Source organism: Tasmannia lanceolata, unplaced genomic scaffold (genome assembly GCF_043159265.1).
Source record: "Tasmannia lanceolata isolate RefF3 unplaced genomic scaffold, GAP_Taslan_0.1 ptg000005l, whole genome shotgun sequence".
In the NCBI taxonomy this organism is placed as follows: Eukaryota; Viridiplantae; Streptophyta; class Magnoliopsida; order Canellales; family Winteraceae; genus Tasmannia; species Tasmannia lanceolata.
The window spans coordinates 6,890,711-6,913,491 of record NW_027518682.1 but is presented as its reverse complement, the minus strand read 5'-3'; the positions used below and the strand labels follow the sequence as shown (position 1 = coordinate 6,913,491).

General features: G+C 37.0%; 2 protein-coding genes across 2 annotated transcripts; one reads left to right on the top strand and one right to left on the bottom strand.

The window, feature by feature from the left end:
- Positions 1-2,904: 2,904 nt before the first annotated feature.
- Positions 2,905-3,857, top strand: LOC143876529 (acidic endochitinase-like). Its single transcript, XM_077378233.1, has one exon. It carries the CDS (start codon positions 2,955-2,957, stop codon positions 3,855-3,857), a length of 903 nt encoding a protein of 300 aa, XP_077234348.1. The 5' UTR covers positions 2,905-2,954.
- A 1,209-nt stretch (positions 3,858-5,066) lies between these two features.
- Positions 5,067-21,782, bottom strand: ASG3 (SNF2 domain-containing protein / helicase domain-containing protein). Its single transcript, XM_077379279.1, has 17 exons — positions 20,580-21,782; positions 20,474-20,481; positions 18,811-18,889; positions 18,508-18,668; positions 16,607-16,741; positions 15,999-16,179; positions 13,836-13,971; positions 13,574-13,691; positions 11,957-12,046; positions 11,571-11,678; positions 11,261-11,464; positions 9,884-10,009; positions 9,122-9,786; positions 8,061-8,206; positions 7,594-7,755; positions 5,395-5,509; positions 5,067-5,274 (listed from the first exon to the last, which is right to left on the bottom strand). Exons 1-17 carry the CDS (start codon positions 20,803-20,805, stop codon positions 5,247-5,249), a joined length of 2,688 nt encoding a protein of 895 aa, XP_077235394.1. The 5' UTR covers positions 20,806-21,782; the 3' UTR covers positions 5,067-5,246.
- Between the last annotated feature and the right edge of the window lie 999 nt (positions 21,783-22,781).

The following is a 22,781-nucleotide window of genomic DNA, read 5'->3' as shown; positions in this document are numbered from 1 at the left end:
ATTTTTCTATCATTACGATAAGCATCGTCAAGGGGTTTTGGGTTTACTCACTTTCTCATCAATATAGAAGATAGAAACAAAAAAAAATTGCCAATCACTCTTACTAGATACTAATCGCGCGGTGTGCCGTGCCGGGCTTTGAAATTTGACACCGGGCTTTGAAATTTGATTGAACAGAACTGTATTTGGAGCAATTCATATGCCTTCCTGAACTGCATTAAGAGCAAATCTTTCTAATTTCATAAATAAAAAACTCATATCTCTTCCTCAATGGCTTTTTAGTATATCTCGGAGATGATATTTTCACTTCCCCTGCATTACATGCACGGTCACCTTTTAACGTGATCACTGATTTGACATACCCACTTTTCACGTCAAATCAGGTTAAAAGAGGAGCGTGCATGTAATGCAGGGGGGTGTGCAAAATATCATCACCCATCTGAATTTTATATAGAAGAAACAAAAACTTCAATCGAATAGGTTTATCTCCTGTTTTAGAGTTGACACAATTTACCTTGGTCAATTTCATACAAGAGTTTGAGATTTGCACTGTCAAGTTAACCTACTCTTCTAGCATTAACATGGGTCCACTAGCAAAAACACACATTCTCATAACATAAAAGACGTTACGGCTTCCCACATTCTCATAATCCATCAACGCCTTCCTACTACACTGTAATTGATACCTTTCAAAATAAAATTATGCTCCAACCGATTTAGTATTGAGGCCCCATGGACAACGAACTCCTGCCAATTGTCTTTCTCCATAAGGACCTTGAATATGTTGGATGAAGTGGTCATCAGCTCTTGATCAGAGATTTGTGATCTGATTGTGGCAAGTAGCCACGATCATCATGTCTTATGGCACACACCTACATGCATTAATTTCTAAAATTATATAAAAATTAAGTTTCTAAGATGGGTATTTTTATCTTTATATGGTTTTTGAGAGATGAGTCCTGTCACGCTTGCTTGATATGGATGACTCATCACTCATCAGATGGTTTGACAAGTATCACATGTAGTCTGAAAATAACAAAACCAAAAAAATAGGTAATGGGGGAGGGAAAAGTGGTTCTCTTCCTGTGTTTATGTGTATAAGCAACAAATTACCAGCACATGTTTGTATAAGCAACAAATTACCAACACGAGGGTACATCCTAAATGCAACCAGAATATGATGGGCATTTAAATGTAATTTTGGAAAAAATGATTTTAAGGCTGCATTTACATACCATAATTTTTAAGGGAATAATACTATTACCGCCCCCACAACCATCCCCCCCCCCCCCCCCAAACGTTAAACTTAAAGGGGGTGAATTTATGCTCAAGCATGGTTCACGGAAAAGGGGAGATTTTATCCGGAGGGGGGGCGTGGTGTGGGGGAATATCACTCCCCTTTTTAAAAGATAAGAGAAGGGAAATGATATTACCACTACGGTATTTGATGATCGTACTCCTCACAATATTCAAAAGTACGGTATAGCTCGCACCATAGGATGATCCAAACCGTCCATTAGATGGGCCACGGCCTAAATAGGTTGTGCTCCAAAAATCATTTCCATAGGTTGATCCTAACCTTGATCATAATCCTCTATAGATCGGATAACCTATGGAAATGATTTTTGGGGCATAACCTATTTAGGCTGTGGCCCATCTAATGGACGGATTAGATCATCCTATGGTGCGGGCCATACCGTACTTTTTAACAATGTGAGGAGTGCAATCATCAAAATACGGTAGTGATATCAACATTTCAACAATGAGTATTTCGATGCTGAGACAAAATTCTCGCTCCTTCCTATCGACCGTCAATCTTTGTTATTGATACCAATTTCTAGGGTCAACAACAAGCGCATAATTGCTTTTGAACCCCATCGTCCATTGTTATTACTTGATTTGATTGCCCGAGCTGCTTGAGTCTCAGCCTTCTAAAGCCTTCCGTGAATCGCTGAAGGTGATACAAGACTTTGGAAGTGGTTGGATTGATTAAGCGAGATTTCTTTCACTTGGACAGTGATTCTCAGACAAATCTCGATCATTTGTTCTATAAAGCTATGTTTTTTAGAGGTAAGCTGGGATGGAACCCCTGACCTCTTGGCTGAGGAACACATCCTTTTAACAACGAGCTAGAGGCTCAACCCCTGCTCTGTAAAGCTTTATCAGAGAATGTGCCTACATTTGATGAAGCTGAAGGTCTTTATTAGAAACTGTGTCCTTCTAATCGCATTGGTATGGTCGGATTCACTAATTTACATCGATTTTAGAAACTCGATTGTGAGTTTGATCTCAAGAGTATCTGTGGACTCACCAACCCCTTAATTCATGTTTTGATGTGTGGCCAAGTGTCTGAATGACACGCTTGTTAAGGTTCTGGTGCCTTCGCCAACGTTGATCAGCGACACCATGAAAATAATTTATCACAAGCTTACTTTTCACTTATTACCTTTGGTATGCATATTTGGACAACGGTAACAACTCAACGTGCCGTTTATGAACATGTCCAAGCATTAAAGACATTAATGTCTGTAAATTTTATTATAATAACCATCTGTCGTCTCTAATAGAAAACAATGAAGAATCAAGGTGGGGCCAACAAATGAATGGCTCAGATCGTTGAAAGTGGTCCCCACATACAACTTTGCCCCATCCTTATTTGTCCTTTGGACTATAATTCCTCATTTAAAAAATGGTTGGGCAGCCTCTATTTTGGCCAATCCTAATGCTAAAGAGTAAAGACAGTAAAATAGTATATAAAACATAAGAATAACCTCTAATCCACGGCAGTAGACAATGACAGGCATGATTGCTGCACGAACGATAAGCCTATCCGAGTCTTTTGAAGGCTTGGGAGTAACTATTTAAAGCACATAGTGTTTCTTTGAAGCATCAGATCCTCTTTAAAAACTCTTCTGTTTTACATTGACCTCTGTTCCCATCAGTTTCACAATTCAATGGCCTCTTCATCTTCTCATGTTCTTAAGCCTTTGTTACTTCTTTTCTTGCTAGAGATTCTGATTACTCAATCACATGGAGGAAGCATTGCCATCTATTGGGGCCAAAACGGCAACGAAGGAACGCTCGCTGAGACGTGTGGGACCGGAAACTACGCCTTTGTGAACTTAGCTTTCCTTTGCACCTTTGGCAATGGCCAGACCCCACAAATCAATTTGGCTGGCCACTGTGACCCTTACTCTAATGGTTGTACCGGCCTAAGCGATGACATAAAAACGTGCCAAGATCAAGGGGTGAAGGTGATGCTTTCTATAGGAGGAGGGGCTGGGAGCTACTTCTTAACTTCGGCTGATGATGCTAGACAAGTGGCAAACTATCTATGGGACAATTATCTAGGTGGCAAATCAGATTCACGACCCCTAGGTGATGCAGTCCTAGATGGCATTGATTTTGACATCGAAGGTGGGACCACCGATCACTGGGATGACTTGGCAAGAGATCTCTCTTCCTTCAGTTCTAGAGGAAAGAAAGTGTACTTAACGGCGGCCCCACAATGCCCATTCCCAGATGCTTGGGTTGGAGGGGCCCTAAAGACTGGCTTGTTTGATTATGTGTGGGTCCAATTCTACAACAACCCTCCTTGCCAATACTCGTCGGGTGATATCGGCAATCTCGACAATGCATGGAAACAATGGATTTCTTCAATTAAAGCTACCAAGATCTTCCTCGGACTGCCTGCGGCTCCTGAGGCAGCAGGTAGTGGTTTCATCCCTACTGGGGACCTTACATCAAAAGTGCTTCCCTTACTGAAACACTCTAATAAGTATGGAGGAGTGATGTTGTGGTCCAAGTATTATGATGATCAGACTGGATATAGCTCAGCTATCAAACACGCTGTTTGATCTAAATGTGAAAATCTGTGTCTCGGTGTCTTGAGCCCATGACCCTAGTGGCAACGCATGTGTCTATCCTAGCACATACCCACCAAAGTTATTGTATCCGTGTATGGTTGTGTGTGTACACTCATGTAAAGAGTGATTAGCTTGTCCTGAGTATCATGTTTAAGTGCTTGTTCTATTGTGGCAATAGTTATGGTTAATCCGTTTACGCATGCATTCAAAACCTACTTTCTAATAAACAAAGAACCCAAAAAAAAGGGCGATGATATTTTCACCCCCCTGCATTACACATGTGCCCCGCATATAACTTGATTTGACTTCAAAAAAACATTAAAGTTGCCCACTTTTCACGTCAAATCACGTTATAAGGGGAGTGTGCGCGTAATGGAGGGGGAGTGAAAATATCATCTCCCAAAAAACAAAAAATGATACTTCAAGACCGGTCTCCATATATTGTCAATCGTAGACACTGCGGACCCCATCTCTTGAAAACCTACTTACTGCTATTGGGCATTGCAGACCCATCTCTAGAAAACCTACGTACTGCAATTGGCTTATTCTATAAAATATCTTTAATAAAATCAGCCATGACTGTTTTTTAAAGGTATAACGGAAGTGTTTGTGGTGTCATTTTTTTGAATGGTTGGGATGATCCTATGGATCTGATTTTTTGTGGACACCCTATCTATGTTAGGACCATTCAAATGAATGGTTTGGATCACCCAAACAATGTGGGCCCCCACTGTATTTTAAGCTAGTGTGTAGGTAACTTACCTACACAAGTGTGTAGGAAATGTTTTCTCTTCATAAAAATGTGAGCACAATGTCATTTTACTTCTAAATGATTTCAATTCTTCTTTTATTACTGCTTCTACCAGAAAAAAAAAGTGTAATATGGTATAAGAACGCCTTAATTTTTTTAATGTTCATTTTCTTGAATGTAATATCCTTCTTTTATGAACCATTTTCTTTTTAATTCTCACCATGTGCATCGCACAAGTGTCCTTACCAGTGTTAGTGTTAGTGTTAATGTGTCTTATGAATCATTTACTTTTTAATTCTCACAATGTGCATCACAGAAGCATTCGTATATCCTGCCGCAAGGGCAACCCATTGGATCAGGTCACTCCCTTTAAAATATGCAAAATTAAAAGAATGATAAATGTGGCTGAGTGACTGTGGATCTAAAGAGTACCTTAGAAGAGCACAACCTTTAATTTAGCATTCCTTTTTTATGCATTTAAAACTTCATTTCTAGCATTTCTTATATATACACACACATACACACAAAGAAGTATAATCCATATGTAAGAATTTCACAAGCACATTAGTTTCTACATATGATTTCAAAATTATATGAAAAATGACCCGGTAACTTGTTAATTTTACCTGTCACTGAGAGGGGCGTCGGTAATAGTACCTGTGAAAAAAAAATGTGGCAAGAGTAAAAGAGAAGCCAAGCCACACAAATTTTGTATGTGCAAACGATTGAACAATGAAAAATAATGGAAGTGGAAAAGAAGCGAAAGAAACAACTTACACAAATATCTTTATGCCATAGATGGATGCATATTTTCGCAGAAGGCGTTCCACCTTGTACCATTCTGAACGTTCACTTCCATCTTGGTAGCCAATCCGCGGCATATGAATTGATGCTTATGCAAATTTCAGGGAGTACTTGCCGTTAAAAAAGAATCATACATTTACGAAAAAAGAAGAAAATAAAGAATGATGTCAACATAGGACTATAACTAAAAGTCTGCAATCATCTACCCATATTGGTTGAACCTGAACCTCATGCCAGTGATTAATGTTCACTTCTGATAACATATAAGATTTCATATAAAAAGTATCAGGGATGGTTTATGTATTTCTTTGTATCTAGACAATTTTGAAATAGGATTGCTGATCTAGGGCTAGAAGACCTTGTATGTGAAAAACGGACTAGTACAGATTGATATAAATCCCCAAGGGATCCTCTCATTATTCTCCAATTTGAAACTTTAACATGGTACTAGAGGAGGTAGACTTAGGTAGTGTTTTTAAGTTGATAGTCCAGGAAAATTTTCAAGTTGAAAGCAAAAACTAATGAAAAAAGATCTCTCATTCTTCTCCAATTTGAGACTGAGGGAGACTTAGGTCATGTTTTCTTTAAGTTTGACTGTCCAGGAAAATTCTGAGTCAATTGGTTTTGGACTGACAATCAGTTGTCATAATCCTAAGGCCCTGCTTGTTTCAGATTTTGATAACCGCCCAAAAGCTATTATTGGACTCAAAATTACATTTAAATTTGAGTCCAATAATAGGTTTAGGGCTGACAGTCGGTTGTCATAATCTGGAACGAACAGGGCCTTCTCAGATTTTTGAAAAGCAACAAAGATATATTTATATTCATACGAAAGTAACATAAAAGAGGGACCATGAGTCCCCATATAACTACATCATATGATGGCCTGGGAGATAGCTCCAGGCCCTGAAAAAACCTTCTTTCCACTAGTAAGGAGGAATGCAAGAATGCACACCATGCCCGGGCATGCATGTGGAAAAAAAGACACGTGGCATGGTGACATGAGAGAGGCAGAGAGAAATATATAAGGACATCTTTTATGGTGTGAGAGGTGGCCAAGGAAAGAGATACGTGAAGAGATTTTTTAGGGAGAGCCGGAGAGATGTGAGATGAGAGAAATGAATGACATGAGAGAGATGTGAAAGAGAATTCTTGAGAGAGAAGTATCTACAAAAACAAAAGTAAAAGGAAAATATAAGTAAGATGTATTTTTAGATTGTCGATGGTCATTACTCATTACCCTCAAAGTAGAAAGGAGGGGGGAGGGGGGTTGGCTTCGCTTTATATATAGTACAGATATAAGGCAACAATCACATGCCATGTTATTTCATCTGGATCAAGCTTATAACTTTGATGGATCTTGATTCCAGACTATTTATGATGATCCTTTCAGTCGTGGTAAGCGAGGAAACAAGAAATTTAGAGAAGTTTGATTCTTCTGATTGTGGTAAAGTGAAGCAACAAGAATGTTGGATGTTGGAGAAAAGCTAAAGTGCACCTAAAGTGCACCTACTACCTCAAGGAGAAACTTACTCATAGCTTTTGTTGACAACTGCATGCCCAGCATGGCACCTGCTGTTAGGGCTCATACACTTTACAAAAAAGCCATGTAAGAAGTAATGAAAAAGAACTTAACATCTCAAATATGATTCTAGCATTTGTATTACTCCTATCCGATTAAAGGAAAAAAAGTTAAATAAGTAAGACTACATTGCTAATATTGCCTAAACCAACACCAGATGAATTTACATAGAAACATTTCTTAGTAAAATATGCTACAAGATCAAACGGATCTTGTAAAATCTTAACTTGAGTGTCAGCAGTTTCTAGGATGTAAAGATTTAATGCAAAATGTAAATTATTGAGGTTACTGTCAGGATGTTTTTCTAATACATGCAGCAGGCAGGATGAGATTGAAACCATTTGAAACCTTGACTCAAAATGGTACCCATTGTGACTATGGGCCTGAGTTTTGATAGATAATGACCTCTCATGTTACAAAGAATAAGCAGCCTCAAAATTGATACAATGGACACAAAGACTTCAAGCATACTTTCAACACTCAATATAAAAGTATCAGGAGATGCAGAATATATATACAGTAAAAAGACAACTCCACAAACAGCTCAGGGATTGAAATCATTTTCTAACAATGCACGAATGTGAAAGTACCAGAATTCTGAGCCGCTGAGAAGGACGCCTTCAATAAGCATTGCTCTAAGTCAGGTATAGAGATGTTGCTGCGTGGAACTTTACTCCGAGGATTATATGATTGTACAACAGCTAAAGCCACCCATTGAGTATTTCCGGCTATATTGTTTTCATTAACAACCTCTGGATGTCAACAATGGGATATTATCAAGACTGGTTAAAACATGAAATAACAAATACAGAAGATAACCATATATAAAGTTTTTAATGGCAAAAGTAACATATATTCTGAAAGGAAAATTGGAAATATAGTTACCTTTAACACTAAATCCAAATTGAGAAAAAATTTGAACTTTCAAAGAAAAAGAAAAGCACTTAATTGTCTAAGTTCACAAGATTATTTACCCATGCTTGACATAGAAATACAACTAATGCAGTTGAGAAGTAAACACCTTCCACTGTATTGAAGATACAATCTAAGAACTAACCATTGATTTTTATGAAGTGTAGATCACCCAGATGAAGGTCCCCGCATTCAAAAGCCCATTGATAAGCATCTGGGATACTCCCAGAGAGATTGGCCAGTGCATCAAACATTCCTCCATGGCCCCAGTTTCCAGAATTATCTATACAACTGCCAAACAATGATAAAAATGAATCATAGAGAGAACTTAGATGATTAGTAAATTGAACTTGGATATCTAATTCAAAACTGTACAAGATCACAACTGCCATCAGAAAGAGTCCCAAATATAAGAATTAATGCTCCACAATTCCTTTTGTAAATCGACAATTGTTTTTAAGGTTCTAAACTTGTGACAAAAGGATTTGGTGTACTCCAACAGACCCTAAAGCAAGATAGAGACAAGATATTAACTTACTGATATTTAAAAGTACTACAAGTAACTTCATATCCCAAGGAATTAACATCAGACGATAGCACAAAGAATCCAAAACACAATTATTTAGACATGTGCACGCACACGCACACGCACACGCACAATATATATATATATATATATATATATATATATATATATATATATATATATATATCAAGAATAAAGAGTTATTCCTACTACCTCTTCAAAAAAAAAAGAGTTATTCCTACTTCATTTTTTTTTTCATTAGTTAATGCAAGATATGGAGAAGAAAATGAAACATGCGCCAGGAAGAAGGCTTGAACAAGTAACAAATCATGAAGAGATCTGAAAAGAAAAACAGTAGAATGACGACAGGAAAAGATTTGAAGCCAACCAAACAGCTGTCTCTATTAATCAGTTATGAGTATTTTTGGCTATGCTGAAAGGACATTTGGTAACCCATATTTTCTGGTAAAAATATTCATAAAAAAAGCATTGAGTAAAAGCACCCATACTATAGCTGTTTCTTTGCTCCTGGCAAAAAATTATTCAGTTAATTTTTTAAGGAAAAAAATATATTTCGAATTAATTTTTTCCAGTCTATCCAAACATGCCCTGCATACCATAGCCTATAGTATCAAATCAACTGATGCACCCATTCAAAAATAAAAAAGTAAGAAACTTACCTAAAAATTACAGTTGGCTCAGATGGGCAAACTTTTGATGGATTTGTACAGTCTCCATAAACAAATTGGACGGAACCTGAATCTGACATAATATCATCATCATTAACACAAACAGGATTGTTTACAGCTAATGACTTGTAACCAAGAGCTTCCCATTTGGATAACTTTTTCTCCTCTGCCTTCTTAAGTTCATTTTCATGTTTTAGTTGCTTTGCTTCAGATAAATCCATTCTTTTTCCCAACTGTGCAGTGGAACTCTCAATTGATGGTGATGCCGCTTTTAACTTCTCAAACCATGACAAATATGAATCCTCATCAAGCTCAGGGTCAACCCTAATAGACACTGAACTTCTTTTCACACATAGGTCACCTCCAGCCAGTAAATCCATCGGATTAATCTCAAATCTCCGGTCATCCTTATCCGATGGTTGATAATTGCGCATTTCAATTACCTTTTCAGCCATAGCATTAATTTCGACCATATTCACTCCGCTCGAGTTTTCATTGTTGATATCCATAGGGTCAAAAGTATGTAACCCAAATATCAGAGATCGCAAGTCACCAGCCTCAGCTCCCATTTCTTTTCCACCACCAAGGTTATCATCCCCTTCTCCAATAACATTATGACTGAGCTGCAATTTCCTCTCTGCTCTTCGCATAATTACCTATTCATATAGATAACCAAAAGTCCATAAAGAGAATAAAACTCAACTCCATATCGTTCTGTTTTCTTCACATAATGTGCCCATGTTTAAGCCTCACCTCCTCCACTGTGTGAGCTGATACAAGGTTTATAGACAATACATGGTTGATCTGACCAATGCGGTGGGCCCGCTGTAAAGCCTGCTTGTCCACTTGGGGATTCCAATCTTGCTCATAAAATATAACCTGACAACATTGTTTAAATTTAGTGACAAATGTTGACAGTTGAAGTTTAGATCCTCACGCCCGAGAAAGAATGTTTACAGACAGGAAATTTAGAGAGAGAGAGGAGCAGACCTTTATAATAATAAACAAAAAAGATGCTTCACACAAGTTTCTTTTATAGTTAGAATAACTACGAAAGATTAGTGGAGAGAAGTATTTGTGGGAGGAAAGTCGACCAAACCACCCAATATAAATAAATATTTATATTCTAACAGTTTGTCCTTAGTGTGTTAACTTTTTGGTCTCCTCAACTCCTTGCAAATTCTCCATCTGAAGGTTCTGAGAACACAACCATCTCTTCACTTCCATGAATCAAATCATCTTGTTTTATTAACATTGAATATGGGAACTGCTATCGACAACATAAACACATCACATGTTTATTGAGTACTTGAAAATTCAAATTCCATGAAGTATTATTGGTAGTCAATCCAACTACACTTGTGCAAACTAACCCCAAGGACAATTGTTTTATTAACACTGTCATGAGGTAGTCATGGAGTTAGTAAAGATGCCAACAAGCCGCAGGCATGGGAAGACATGTGGAACGAATCTCACACCATTTTTGAGATCTCATCTAACACAAGTTGCTATCCACTTTTATGTGTTCGACGTGCTTAAAAGATGGAGTTCGAAGCAATCCAATGTAACAAAAATTGCATACAAAGAGAGATGTAGGTGAGCAAACAGAAAGACATAGTCGGATTATAAAAACTTGAAGCTAACAGAGTCACTGAATGAAGCAAACAAATCTTTGTAAGATTCAATACTGTCTTTCTTTTTACTCTTGCAAGTGACAAGCGCTAAATTAAGGAAGATATGAACATAAAATTTTGAATCATTTAGACAACCAGCCTAGTTGGTATCAAAGTAAGAATCAATTAATGGGTGTTGATATAGGAATTAATTAATGGGTGTCGATAGAAAGAGCAAGGTCATATGAAATGTTCGACGAATAAGTTGACATGGATCTAACTGTGGTCTTATTGTAACATTCTCATGTTTACTTATGTTTGGATGGGTTCCATCATCAGTTATGTAACTTATGAGAGGCTTCTCAGAGATTGCCTCAGGTTTGGCAATAAACAAGTTGCATACAATTAGTCGAACACCCACTACACAAATGGAACAAAACTAGATAGTGAAAATCACAACCAGAAGTAACTAAAAAGTAAAAGCTATTTTCTGTTGAGTATTTGTCCCATAACTCACGGTATCAGCAGCAACAAGATTCAGACCAACTCCTCCGGCTCTAGTTGATATCATAAAGACAAATGCACCATCTTGATTGGTCTGATTTTTCAAAACATGTTCAACTGTTTGCTTGCTGAAACTTCTTATTGCAGCAAAGCGCTCCTCAGCTCGAATAGATCCATCAAGACGTTCATAGGTATACCCCCTCAGCTCCAGAAAATCCTATATTATATAGGAAACACACATGCTATCCAAATTTAAAGCCAAGAATAAGAGCTGGAGCTTGAGCTATCGTATTACAATTTTCAAGCAAAAGGAGACAACTAACCTGAAGAATGTCAAGAGTACGAGTCATCTGAGCAAATAGGAGGACACGATGTCCTTCAGTACGAAGCTTCTGAAGTAGTTGGTCCAAAACAATAAGTTTACCACTAGCCTGCCAACCGAACATGCAAAAAAAGCAGTATAGACAATAAATAGTATATGGTCATAAATGAACTAAATGCAAAGCTAGAGAATTAATGGGGTCAAAGAAGTGCATAGACGAAAGCAAGTTTTTCACTATAAAATCTGAAAAGGGAAAAATATGGCAAATTTTTCTATTTACTTTTCTTTCCTTCCTTTTTTTTCATGGGCAATAGTAACTTTTTTTTTTTGAATGGCAATAGCAACTGTTATAATATACTAAGCCAAAAAAGAGTTCAAAAGATCTACCTGAACCAGGTGTTCACCTTCTTCATATGGTTCAGGCTCAATACCATTGAAAAGGTAAGGATGGCTACATGCTTTTCGAAGCTGAATTACCTGAACAACAATGTCACATGTTTAGAAACAGGTAAAAAAAATTAGAAAATAGAAACAAAGTTACCAAGCAAGTTTTTCAGAAACTTTGCAATATTTTAAAATAAAAGGGGAAAGCTACAGAAAATAAGCTCATCAATCAGTGAGATTTTGATACACTATCATATGGTATATAGGACGATCAGTATAATCAGTGCATTTACAGTCAATTTTAATGAAAATTGATGTCTAATAAATAAAATGAAGGCCACAAAACTACAGGCGAAGACACACATTCTCCAGGAGGAGGATGGCATATGAGCTACAATGAAGATTGAATCCCAGCATTTATTTTTATTTTTTTTGAAAGATGACTAGAATGAATCCCAGCATTTATTGTTCCTCTAACAAGCACCAAGACCAAATTTTTGAGCATTTTATTTTACACTTAAGCTATGTTTGGCCACCATGGAATATAGAATGGTGATATTCCATGGAATATTTGTGGGACCAGTTGTGAGAGATGGTTGGGAGATGGAGAGAATTGGGAGGTTAGCATGAGAGGAGCATGAAAAGCTCCTAAAACATGAAAAACAAAAAACCAATTCGAAAGAGGTATTTTCTTTTCATTATCTTATAGGAAGTTCTGATGCTATCTCTGATTCCGCCCACTCAATTTATCTCCCTCTCCCTCCTTCTCAGCCCCTCATATAGTTTGGCTCACAAATATTCCATGGAATAATTTTCACGGTCGCCAAACATGACCTATGATGCACATGAATGATTAAAGTACTTTTGGTATCCAAGGTCTGACAAGTCACCAAGAACAAGACTCAAATGAATTTTCCCCAAATATATTTCGATGGGCAATTGCAGAGTGAACCAGAATGTGAAATTGCAAACAAAGAGAATAAGGAAAAAATTCAAACACTGGTAGGAGTTCCTCCCAATCCCAAATTTATGCAATCACCATCATTTTCTTGGAAACTGTAGCTTCTTGATCCCTTGGGATCTTTCTAAGTTCACAAGGTTTCATAGGATTAGGCCAATTTACTGATGAAAGAGCAAGGTACAAGAACTATAGTGATAACATAGATATCCTTACGCTAACAGATTGTGGGATCATTTTGCTTCTATGTTGTTGTGCATCTTGGTTTGGACATACTGAATTACAAAACTGAAACCCCATTATCAAATATACCTACTGTTTGTGTTACAGATTATCAATTAATTATTATTTAGGTGTTTCAAGCATATCTCCCCAGCAATGACTGTTGGGGTCAATACTAATTGTATTCATCTATTTTTTAACTACATTTTTCTGTTCAGATCGACAAATACTGCCAAAGGAAACTCAGTAAAGTCGCACTAATCAGCCATTGATTACTATGCCCACTTGACAACAAAGAGATCTGTTTGATAACCATCAAAATAGTGCAAAAAACAAAATGACAACTAATAATTGGCAGTTGCGCAAAATAATATTATACTGCACATGGAAAACCCAAAGGCTAAGATGCTCAACAGGGAAAGTTAAAAGATTGAAATTACAATATTCTGCGAGGATTGATGACTCAAAGCACCCGAAGCAAAGGTAAGAAGCTCAGGAAGTTCCCTTCTCAATATTGACAAATAGACCTTCTTTTGCAGGGGGAGTAATGGTGCCAACCTAACAAGACAAATGATGCGGGTATTATTGAAAGTCAAAAAAAAATCGATAAGTGTTTTATTAATTGGTAGCAACACACCAAACCGTGACTTCATTGTCACATAATGCAATTTATGAATTTAAGTCCAGAGTGAAGAAGCTAACACGGTAATTTCTGTAAGAGGTGGCAGCATGAGAGCTCCACTCTCAACAAGCATTGATTTTGTCCGTCGAAGCATAAATGCTCTCAATATGTATTTTAAAATTCTGAATTGCTCCTTAGCGTCAGCTGCATCATAGCCTGTTCAGACTAGGCACATGATATTTCAGGACAATGTTACATTTACGCCGTAAGGTCATTTCTAATTTGACAAATCTCAAGTTTTAAAACATAATGCTAAAATAAAGCAAAAAAGAAGAAATCGAACACATTCACAATGAACTTGGAAACGTAAAAATCCCACAAAAAAAAAAATCATATACATTAATGAATTCTCTAACCATCTGAACAAGCTGTTTATTATATAAAACAATAGGTACAAGCATCTCTTACTTCTAACACAGATGACATAATGTAGGACCCACAAGGTTATTAGAAATCAATGCAAAGATTATGCGGTGTCTTTCCAAAAAAATTAGGATCCAACCAGAATCAATGTGACAAAGTCTTACATAGAAGCACCTAGAAAAGAGAAAACTACCCTTCCCGCCATTTTAACTTCTACTACTCTACTAGGCCCGAAGATTCTAGTCATTGCTATTGTGATTGAGTAAGAAGTATCAGTAATTTTATTTATTTTTGAATGGTGAAAGACATTTACACTGCTTTGTTTAGAGCCATTTTAACTTTTGCTAATCTACTAGGCCCGAAGATTCTAGTCATTGCTATTGTGATTGAGTAAGAAGTATCAGTTTTTTTTTTTTTTGAATGGTCAAAGATTTCATTAAAAGACCGAGATGGTCAAAAGAAGATACAAAGAGAGCAACAAAAAAACTATATACAAGCAAATCTCAAAGAGAGAAAAGCAAAATCAAAGAGGAAGGAAATCGTATTACTTCAACATCTCCAAGTGAACCCCTCTCCTAGCAAGCTTATCTGCCTCCCCATTGGCCGATCTCCTAATATGGCGATAGGAGATGCCAAACTGCGCACAATATATTTTATATCATTAAATTGGTCCCGAATTGCCAAGGAAAAATGTGAGAGCCAGCCAACCACCGAATCACGTTGAGTGAATCGCCTTCCACCACCAACCGATTAAGATCTTCCCCCACTAAAAGCATCACACCTTGGTGAGCAGCACAAACTTTCGCCTCACTAGAATCGGCAACTCCAATAGGACCTACAAAAGCCCACCGCACCACCCCCTCCGCATCACTAAGCACAGCCCGAATACCGGCCGGATCCGGGTTACCAAAACTAGATCCATCAAAGTTATGCTTGAGAAAACCTCTCTCCGGAGGATCCCAAATCTGAATTATAGGATTCCTCAACTCTGAACTAAAACACCTCCCTCCACCCATTCTATAAATCGAAGGCAGAAACAAATTTAAAGCTAGGGAGGGATCTAGCTCAGAATAACGTAAGCACCACCACCTTGGTGGATAAGGGCCATGCTAAAAGAAGTATCAGTAATTTAAAAATATCATTAGACTTAAAAAACTTATTTGAGATGATAAAAAGGAAATGGATTCAATTCCATATTGCTATTTGTTATATTCACTCTTTAAAAACACCCTAAACCAATCATCCACTCACCCGAGTTGACTCGATTTTATGAAGAGAGAGAGAGAGAGAGAGAGAGTCTTAAAAATGCGTAATCTTGAAAATGCAATTTCCCAAATTTTGCCATGGTCCTAATATTAAAGAGGTATAAATTGTGGTTTTGTCGATTAGAGTTCGACGGAGCCAAACAGTTATAAATTTATAATACAAAAACATGAGTTCTAATTTTGTTATTTTTAAAATTTATATAAAACCATAATTTTTTGGCAGAAACCAAACACACCTTCAAGAATTGCTAACTTTGATAAAAAGCACCTGTTATTAGTTACTGATAGTTCAACAACAGGTGTAAATATTTGCCCATTAAAATAATCCAAAAAAAAACCTACACGCTTCTAACATATTTTTCCTTACAATGATGATAGATGAGACAAAGCATAGAGGTTTAGAAAAGGTTTCATACATGAAGAATGACAGTTTCTGTAACCACAACCAGAATAAATGATTAAACAAACCCCTTGTATGATGATGTAGCCGGCAATTTATTAAAACAGGGAACATCTCGTCCAAGATGAGATTAATACTACTGAATAAACAAGAACCTGCTGAAGAATTTCCTGCTTCCTTGAATGTGGAAACAAATTGTTCCAATGTACCAAAGATTTTTGGCATACAAAAATGCATCAAAGCCCAAAGTTCAGATAGGTTGTTTTGGACAGGGGTTCCAGTCATCAACAACCGTCGTGGCATGACAAAGCGTTGTTCAAGTACATTATACAACACCTGCAAACATTACACGGATATAAATGAGAATCATAAGTATCTGCATTAATAGACAACTAAAAGTAAATAAATCCTCCATTTCATAAAAAAAGTAAATAAATCCAGCACAGATCACTCAGTTTGATTTATGGCCTCAAATTACTGAGGGATTAGATCGGATATATGCAACAGGAGGAAAATATTCAGATGGCTGGAAATCCCATTTAGGGGTGCGTACAATTCATATACTGTCAATATTTCTCTCTTGTCAATAGAAATCACAACCACAATATTTTGAAGAAGAAATTATTCATAGATTTTGGAGATACCAACGAAGGACTAACACAAATTTCGAACAGACTAGAAATCACCACCATAAGCATAATATCCGTAAGCTAAATTTATAGACCAAAGAAGTATAACAAGGTTATAGAAGCTTAGTACATACACTGGAAGGATTTTTAAGCCGTTGAGCCTCATCAATAACTGCATAGTGCCAGGGGATTTGAGAAAGAAAATCTTGATCCAGCAACACTATATCATATGTTGTCAACAAGACATCAAAAGATAAAGCCGACGGTACCTGTTAAGATCTAAAACATAAAGACCTTCCAAAGATAGAGAATAAGAGTCGCCTGCATAAGATTCTTAAGGATTTATGCTTTGTTCCGTAACAGAAAAAAAGGCATACAATTAAAGAATTACTTAAACCAAGACTTATGTTTATATGCATATTCATATTCTTTAGCTTACTAGAGTTAAAAAAAAGATGGTACTGAAACTTTTCGAAATAGTTTTGTGAGAGATTTTCCTGACCAAAACAGAGGTTTTTTTAATAGTACCACAACAAAGGCTATTTTAGAGCATTTTTTGCATTATGTAAATAAAGTGTGGGTACTTTTTTGACATTTGACAATGATAGGTGTCATGGGTCTTGGTTTTAACACATAAATGTTTTGACCGTATTCAAGTTAGCTGTACCTAAAAATGTGGGGATGCTTGCCTAAAATAAAGGAATGAACACGGAATTGGGTCTGTTATTTGGTGTGCAACACCAGCCTGTTTTTTTTCGCATGCTATTGGTTAGGTACTTGGTCTTTCATATGTAGACAAAATAAAGAGGATGTTTTTTTTTTAGATTGGAAGAAAGATGACCTTTTAAAGATAAAATTTTCTTTATTATTTATATATTCCTCAACATAGAGGAAATGAGAATCCTAAGAATACTAACTAGTAAATACTTCTACATTATTTTTATATTTCTCATCATAAAAGGAAATGAGACTTCTATGATAGGAAAGGAGCTGTCGATTTGTTGTACAAAATAGAAGTGAGCATTTTCTTAATGGATCCTTAGTCCTTACCCATATCACACACTCACATATCGGATCCATGTCATGTCTGCATCAAAACATTTTGAAACTTGGAGGATCCCCATAACTGTCCTCTTGGGTTCTGACACTGTTGGGAAAGTTGCCTTATTTCTCACCCACGGTCAGTTGCTTGGGTGGGACAGCAGGAGGCAAGTTAGAAACTTAGGTTTTTTAGGTATTGAAAAACCTAAGTATAAATTCTTCTTTTAACGAGGAGTGCGGCAAAAACACAAGAGGGCTGCGGATAGTACTTGGTCGTGGAGTGAGAATGTGAGAGAGAGAGAGGGAGGAGAAGAAGAGAAGTGGGTTTCTTCCTCGGGTTTTCTTCTTGGGTCTTTTCTCGGGTTCCTCTTGGGTATTTTCTCTTGGGATTTTTCTCGGGCAATCTCTTGTACGGTCTTCGGTTGAGAAGCAAGGAAAGGGTTTGGTTTGAGATTAATCCAATGGCTTCTGGGTACGGCTTCTCTTCCATGGCGTTTTCTATCTTTCTTCGAGGAAATTGAAGATATAGTTCTTGACTCGTCTATAATGTTTAAGCATGTGAGGAGATCTGCTAATTCAGATGCAAACTCCCTGGCTAGGGTTGGTGTTTCTAGGTCTACCTTGGAGTGGTTTGATTATCTCCCACCTTGATTTTGTATTTTGGTTTTTTTTCTCTTTCTGTAATTTGCTAGAACCATCTTGGTTCGTCTTTTAATATATTCTCTTTTTTACCGTCTCAAAAAAAAAGAAGATTAATCCATTGTAATCCTTGTATTTTGTTTTTCTCACAGTGTAAGATCGTGTTTCTCGCCCGTGGAGTAGGCTTGGCCGAACCATGTAAAATCTTGGTGTTCATCTTATGGCTTGCTTGTGTTTATTTTACTTTCCGTTTAATTTGTGCACGGTCGAATTGTTTTGCCCGGCAGATTTTCTCAACAGACACTAACATAGATTCTGACACTAAGAAGATGTATAGGAAAAATTCCAGACTTACGTGAGTCGATGAAGAATGTTGCTTAACACGCTCGTATATCGCCCTCCTTAGACCACAACGGTGTCCTTTCCCGCCAACATACTTAAGAACCCTTAAAGTTGGACAGAAGTTAGCAAACTCAGAAACCCATCCTTCAGTGACACTCAGAGGACATAATACCACTGCATAAACAATGCCAAGGTAAGCAAATGGAAGATTCATGGCATATTTCAGTCTTCCCGTCCAGTATAAGAACTATGTCCAACAAAAGTATTGCTCAATTGTTCTCAACAAACTGTGCAGGAAAAAAAGGCTTAAACTCACAAAATGGCCCCGGGGACATTTGGCGAACCTTCAAATAACTCAAGAAAGAGATAGCTTGAAGAGTCTTCCCGAGACCCATCTGCCAAACACTCATTTAGCTTAAAAATCTCTAAAATTCATGGATAGAAATGATAAATATTATTTATAAAGAACATGATGCGAACAGAAATGGAACATATACTGTAAATGCCAAAGATATGAAACCTTATTATTGAATATGTCAATCGTCCACCATGCATGGCCTTTGGTTATAATTCCTAATCACAAAAGCATCATTACTTTTTTTTTAATTTTCCTGTTACCTCCTTTGATTTAGTTAAGCAACTAACTAATTCTTGAGTAATTATCCAGCATGCATGACCTTTGATTACATTTCCTTCTCACTCACATCATTGCTTTGTAATTTCCTGTTGCCTCATTTCCTTTGGTTAAGCAGTTTTAGATTAAGGATTAAGGCAATTTGAAACTAAATATAAATTATGTCAATGGAGGTCCTTATAAAGATATATAGAACCAAGGCATCAAGTGGCAACTAATCAACCACTTTGAGTGGCTCCAAAATGGCTCTTGCCCCCAGCTGATTCCATACGCATTGTCATAAGGAGGACAATGTGACTAAAAAACTGAGTTGTTATAAGATACCAATTAGTGTTTTAGTGCGGCATAAAATGTGTCTGTAAAATGTATTTGTAATGGATATACAAATCATGTAATTCATGTTCTACATTTGAAATATATTTTTTTAGAGAAAATTCAAAATTAGCATAAATATTTGCAAAACGCATGGCATGCATAACTTGCAGACTGCCGTTCGCAGCCATTAAGTTGTAGTAATTCGTGTCCTAAGTTTGAAATATATTGTTTTGGAGAAATCTAGCATAAATATTTGCATAACATTGATTGGTAGTATCAGACTATTTTATTGTTAAAATCCACTGAATCATATCATTCAAAAAAAAAAAGCACCACAAAATCAATTATGTGCATAATGCATAATGTGTTATGCATAACATTTTTACTTCTAGAATCTATTTTGGCATCAGTCTATCAATCTTATAGTAACATTCCAGAAGACAAGTTTATGTTAAACATACATCACAAACATGCTTTATTTTATTTCCTAATGTTTACCCTTTAATTCAGACTAGTATTTTATGAACTCAAAAAGAAATCACAGCATAATGGATGATACATTTTTGCAAATCGCTGATACAGGTCAACGCATCTAATTCTCTGGAACCAAACACAGAGTCCACGAACAAACTTTTAATCATTGTCCCTAAGAGCAAAAACCCATTTACTCATCATTTCTAAATGTAAGAAAAAAAGAAATATCTGTTCAGAGAGAGAGAGAGAGAGGTGATAACAAGGAATAAACAAAATATACTGCAATTAAATAAAGATTTTCATTAATGCCTAAAGATATATTTGAAAGCAGAACGTCAACTGTTCCAATTGAATGAACATGAGTAATGGAAAAGCTCAAAAATTATTTCGATATTGGATCATGGACATATCATAGTTCAAATTTATGAAATTTCAACCAAAATAGCCGAAATTTCCACCCAAAAAGTCACCATTACCACCTCGTGTAGAGCCATTTCCATTGATAAATAAAAAAAACTATAAAAAAAACCCGAGATCATAGAGCAGAGAACCCGACCTCGTCTCCTGCAGATACACAAATCCGTATAAATATGAATGCATATAAAAAACACCGGCTAAATGAATTCCAAAAGGAAAAATAAGGGGATGATTGTAAGACCTACCGAGAATGACATTGACTCCGAGAACGTATCTTCGTATAAGCCAAGAAACTCCTTCGACCTGATGAGGTTTCAGAGACGCCAATACTTCAAATTCACCGCAATTTAATGGTGTATCTTCTTCTACACTTCCATCTCTAGAGAAAACCAATTGTGCCGCTGCTTTCAGCCTCTGCTCATAATTCATATTTTCCACACAAGGTCCAAGGAACAAGGGTTTTCTAACCATTCAAAAGCAAAAAGAAAAAAACTAGGGTTCTCTATTTGTGTGTGTTTAGGGTTTAGGATTTACTGAGAGAGAGTCTGGCAAATGACCATCTTATGGCTTCAAAAGGTATCGAAGTCTGGCAACTAGGGTTCTTCAACTGCTCTTACTCGCTTGATTCTCTGTCGCATCTCAGATAGAAGAAAGCAAAAAAAATCCCTATCTGACGAGGAAAACTGGATTATGAGCAAATTCAAGAAAAAAGGGCAGACCTGCACCCTGCACCCCTGTCCGAACACTTCTCAATGCTTCAATCTACTTGATCTTGCAGGAAAGGAACTCGAGACTATTTCAAAAAAAAAAAAAAAAAAAAACCCATAAAAGGTTCCTTCTAAGTAGAATTATCAGTGCAACGAGATCTTGTATTTCGGCCCTCAAGCTGGAAGATGAAGACTATAAAGAAAACCAAAGAATTTCCAACACCTTTAATCTTCCCTCTTCAGTAAAGCCGCCGAACCAAAATTCTGTCATTGGTAACCTCCTGCTGCCTATGAGATCAAGTTGAATCCGGACGCCTCCCTGGCTAGTGATACCGCCTCGATCGGAGGCCTTCTCTGAGACCACAAGGGTGCAATCCTTTCTCTCTTCTCTGTTAACTGCAATCCTCACCCAATCCAAGAATTAGAAATTGAAGCCATCCATCATGGAATCAAATTAGCCCGCGAAGCACCAAGTTAAGAGGCTGTGGATAGAATCTGATTCGCTCATCGCTGTTATGGCCATAAACCTGCTTTGGCCGTGCCCATGGCGGAAAATCCCAACGCTCGAATCAATTAGATCCATGCTCAACTCTTTTGAGAGCTGGAAGCTGACCTACATTTGGCGTGAAGGCAATAGAGCAGCTGACTTCTTATCCAAACCCAACTGTATCTGTAAAGGAGACTCAATTACTCTTGAATTGGTTCCAGAGGAACTTGCAAATATTGTTATTGATGATGTATCCAGAATGATTTTATCTTAGATTGTAATTTTTTTTCTTTTTTTAATATAGTTGGTGAGGGTCTGCCTAACTCCAAATTACTGATAAAAAAAAAAGGTATCGAATCAAGTGTGAGGACTTTACTTGTGGTCACTATTCAGACCCATGGATTCGGACTCAGCACTCATCGTTTTAGGCTCTGTTCACTTGCGTGCCCTAGAAAGCAAATCCCTGGAAAACAACCTCTTTTTTCCTTGACAAGATAGAATTTTGGTGTTCACTAGCTTTCCAGTGAAAATAGAATTACACATGTGGAATTTCTGCAATGAGTCAAAAAATGACATGGAAAAGCCCATTCCCCCTCCCCAAGGCTCTGTTCACCTCTTTTCTCTGTTGCTATTTTCCCTAGAAAATAGCCTTTTTTTTTCTTGACAAAACCTTGACAAGACAAAATTTCTGTGTTCACTTCTTTTCCAGGGAAAAATATTATCAGATGTGGAATTTCTTATTTAAAACCTGAAAATGACATGAAAATTGACTTTTTCCCTGTTATTCGAAATTTGGTTTCTGATTAAATATATCGGAAAGAGGCTTTCCAAGGAAAACGAAACATTTTCCGTGATAGTTTCCCTGGATTCCTTTTCCTTCTGCCATGTCACCTGGAAAGGAAAGGAAAAAGAAATCCTTTCCTTTCCTTTCCGAGGAAAAGAAGTGAACAGAGCCTTAGGGATTTCATTTCCCACAAAAAACACATGGATTTCGTTTCCCTGGAAAACTAGTGCAAAAAAAAGGGCAAGCAGTTTCCCTGGAAACCTTTTTCCTACACAAGTGAACAGTCCAGAAACAATACAGGAAGACCTTTTCCTGCACAAATTCCCTGGATTTCTTTTCCTAATGCCACGTCAGATTTCCGGGAAACATTTTATTTTCCTTTCCCGGAAAAACAAAGCATATTTCGTGCCAAAATAATGGAAGTTTTACTACAGATTCTCCAAACGAGAAATCAAAAGTCTACATTTTT

Excerpts from the sequence above, each read along its gene's own strand:
- ASG3 (XM_077379279.1), bottom strand. The coding sequence starts at position 20,805 with ATGGTTAGAAAACCCTTGTTCCTTGGACCTTGTGTGGAAAATATGAAT. Across the intron at positions 11,679-11,956 it reads AAGGTGAACACCTGGTTCAG|GCTAGTGGTAAACTTATTGT; the intron begins GTAGATCTTTTG and ends TTCGGTTGGCAG. Across the intron at positions 8,207-9,121 it reads GAGCCAACTGTAATTTTTAG|TTGTATAGATAATTCTGGAA; the intron begins GTAAGTTTCTTA and ends ATTGTTTGGCAG.
- LOC143876529 (XM_077378233.1), top strand. The coding sequence starts at position 2,955 with ATGGCCTCTTCATCTTCTCATGTTCTTAAGCCTTTGTTACTTCTTTTC.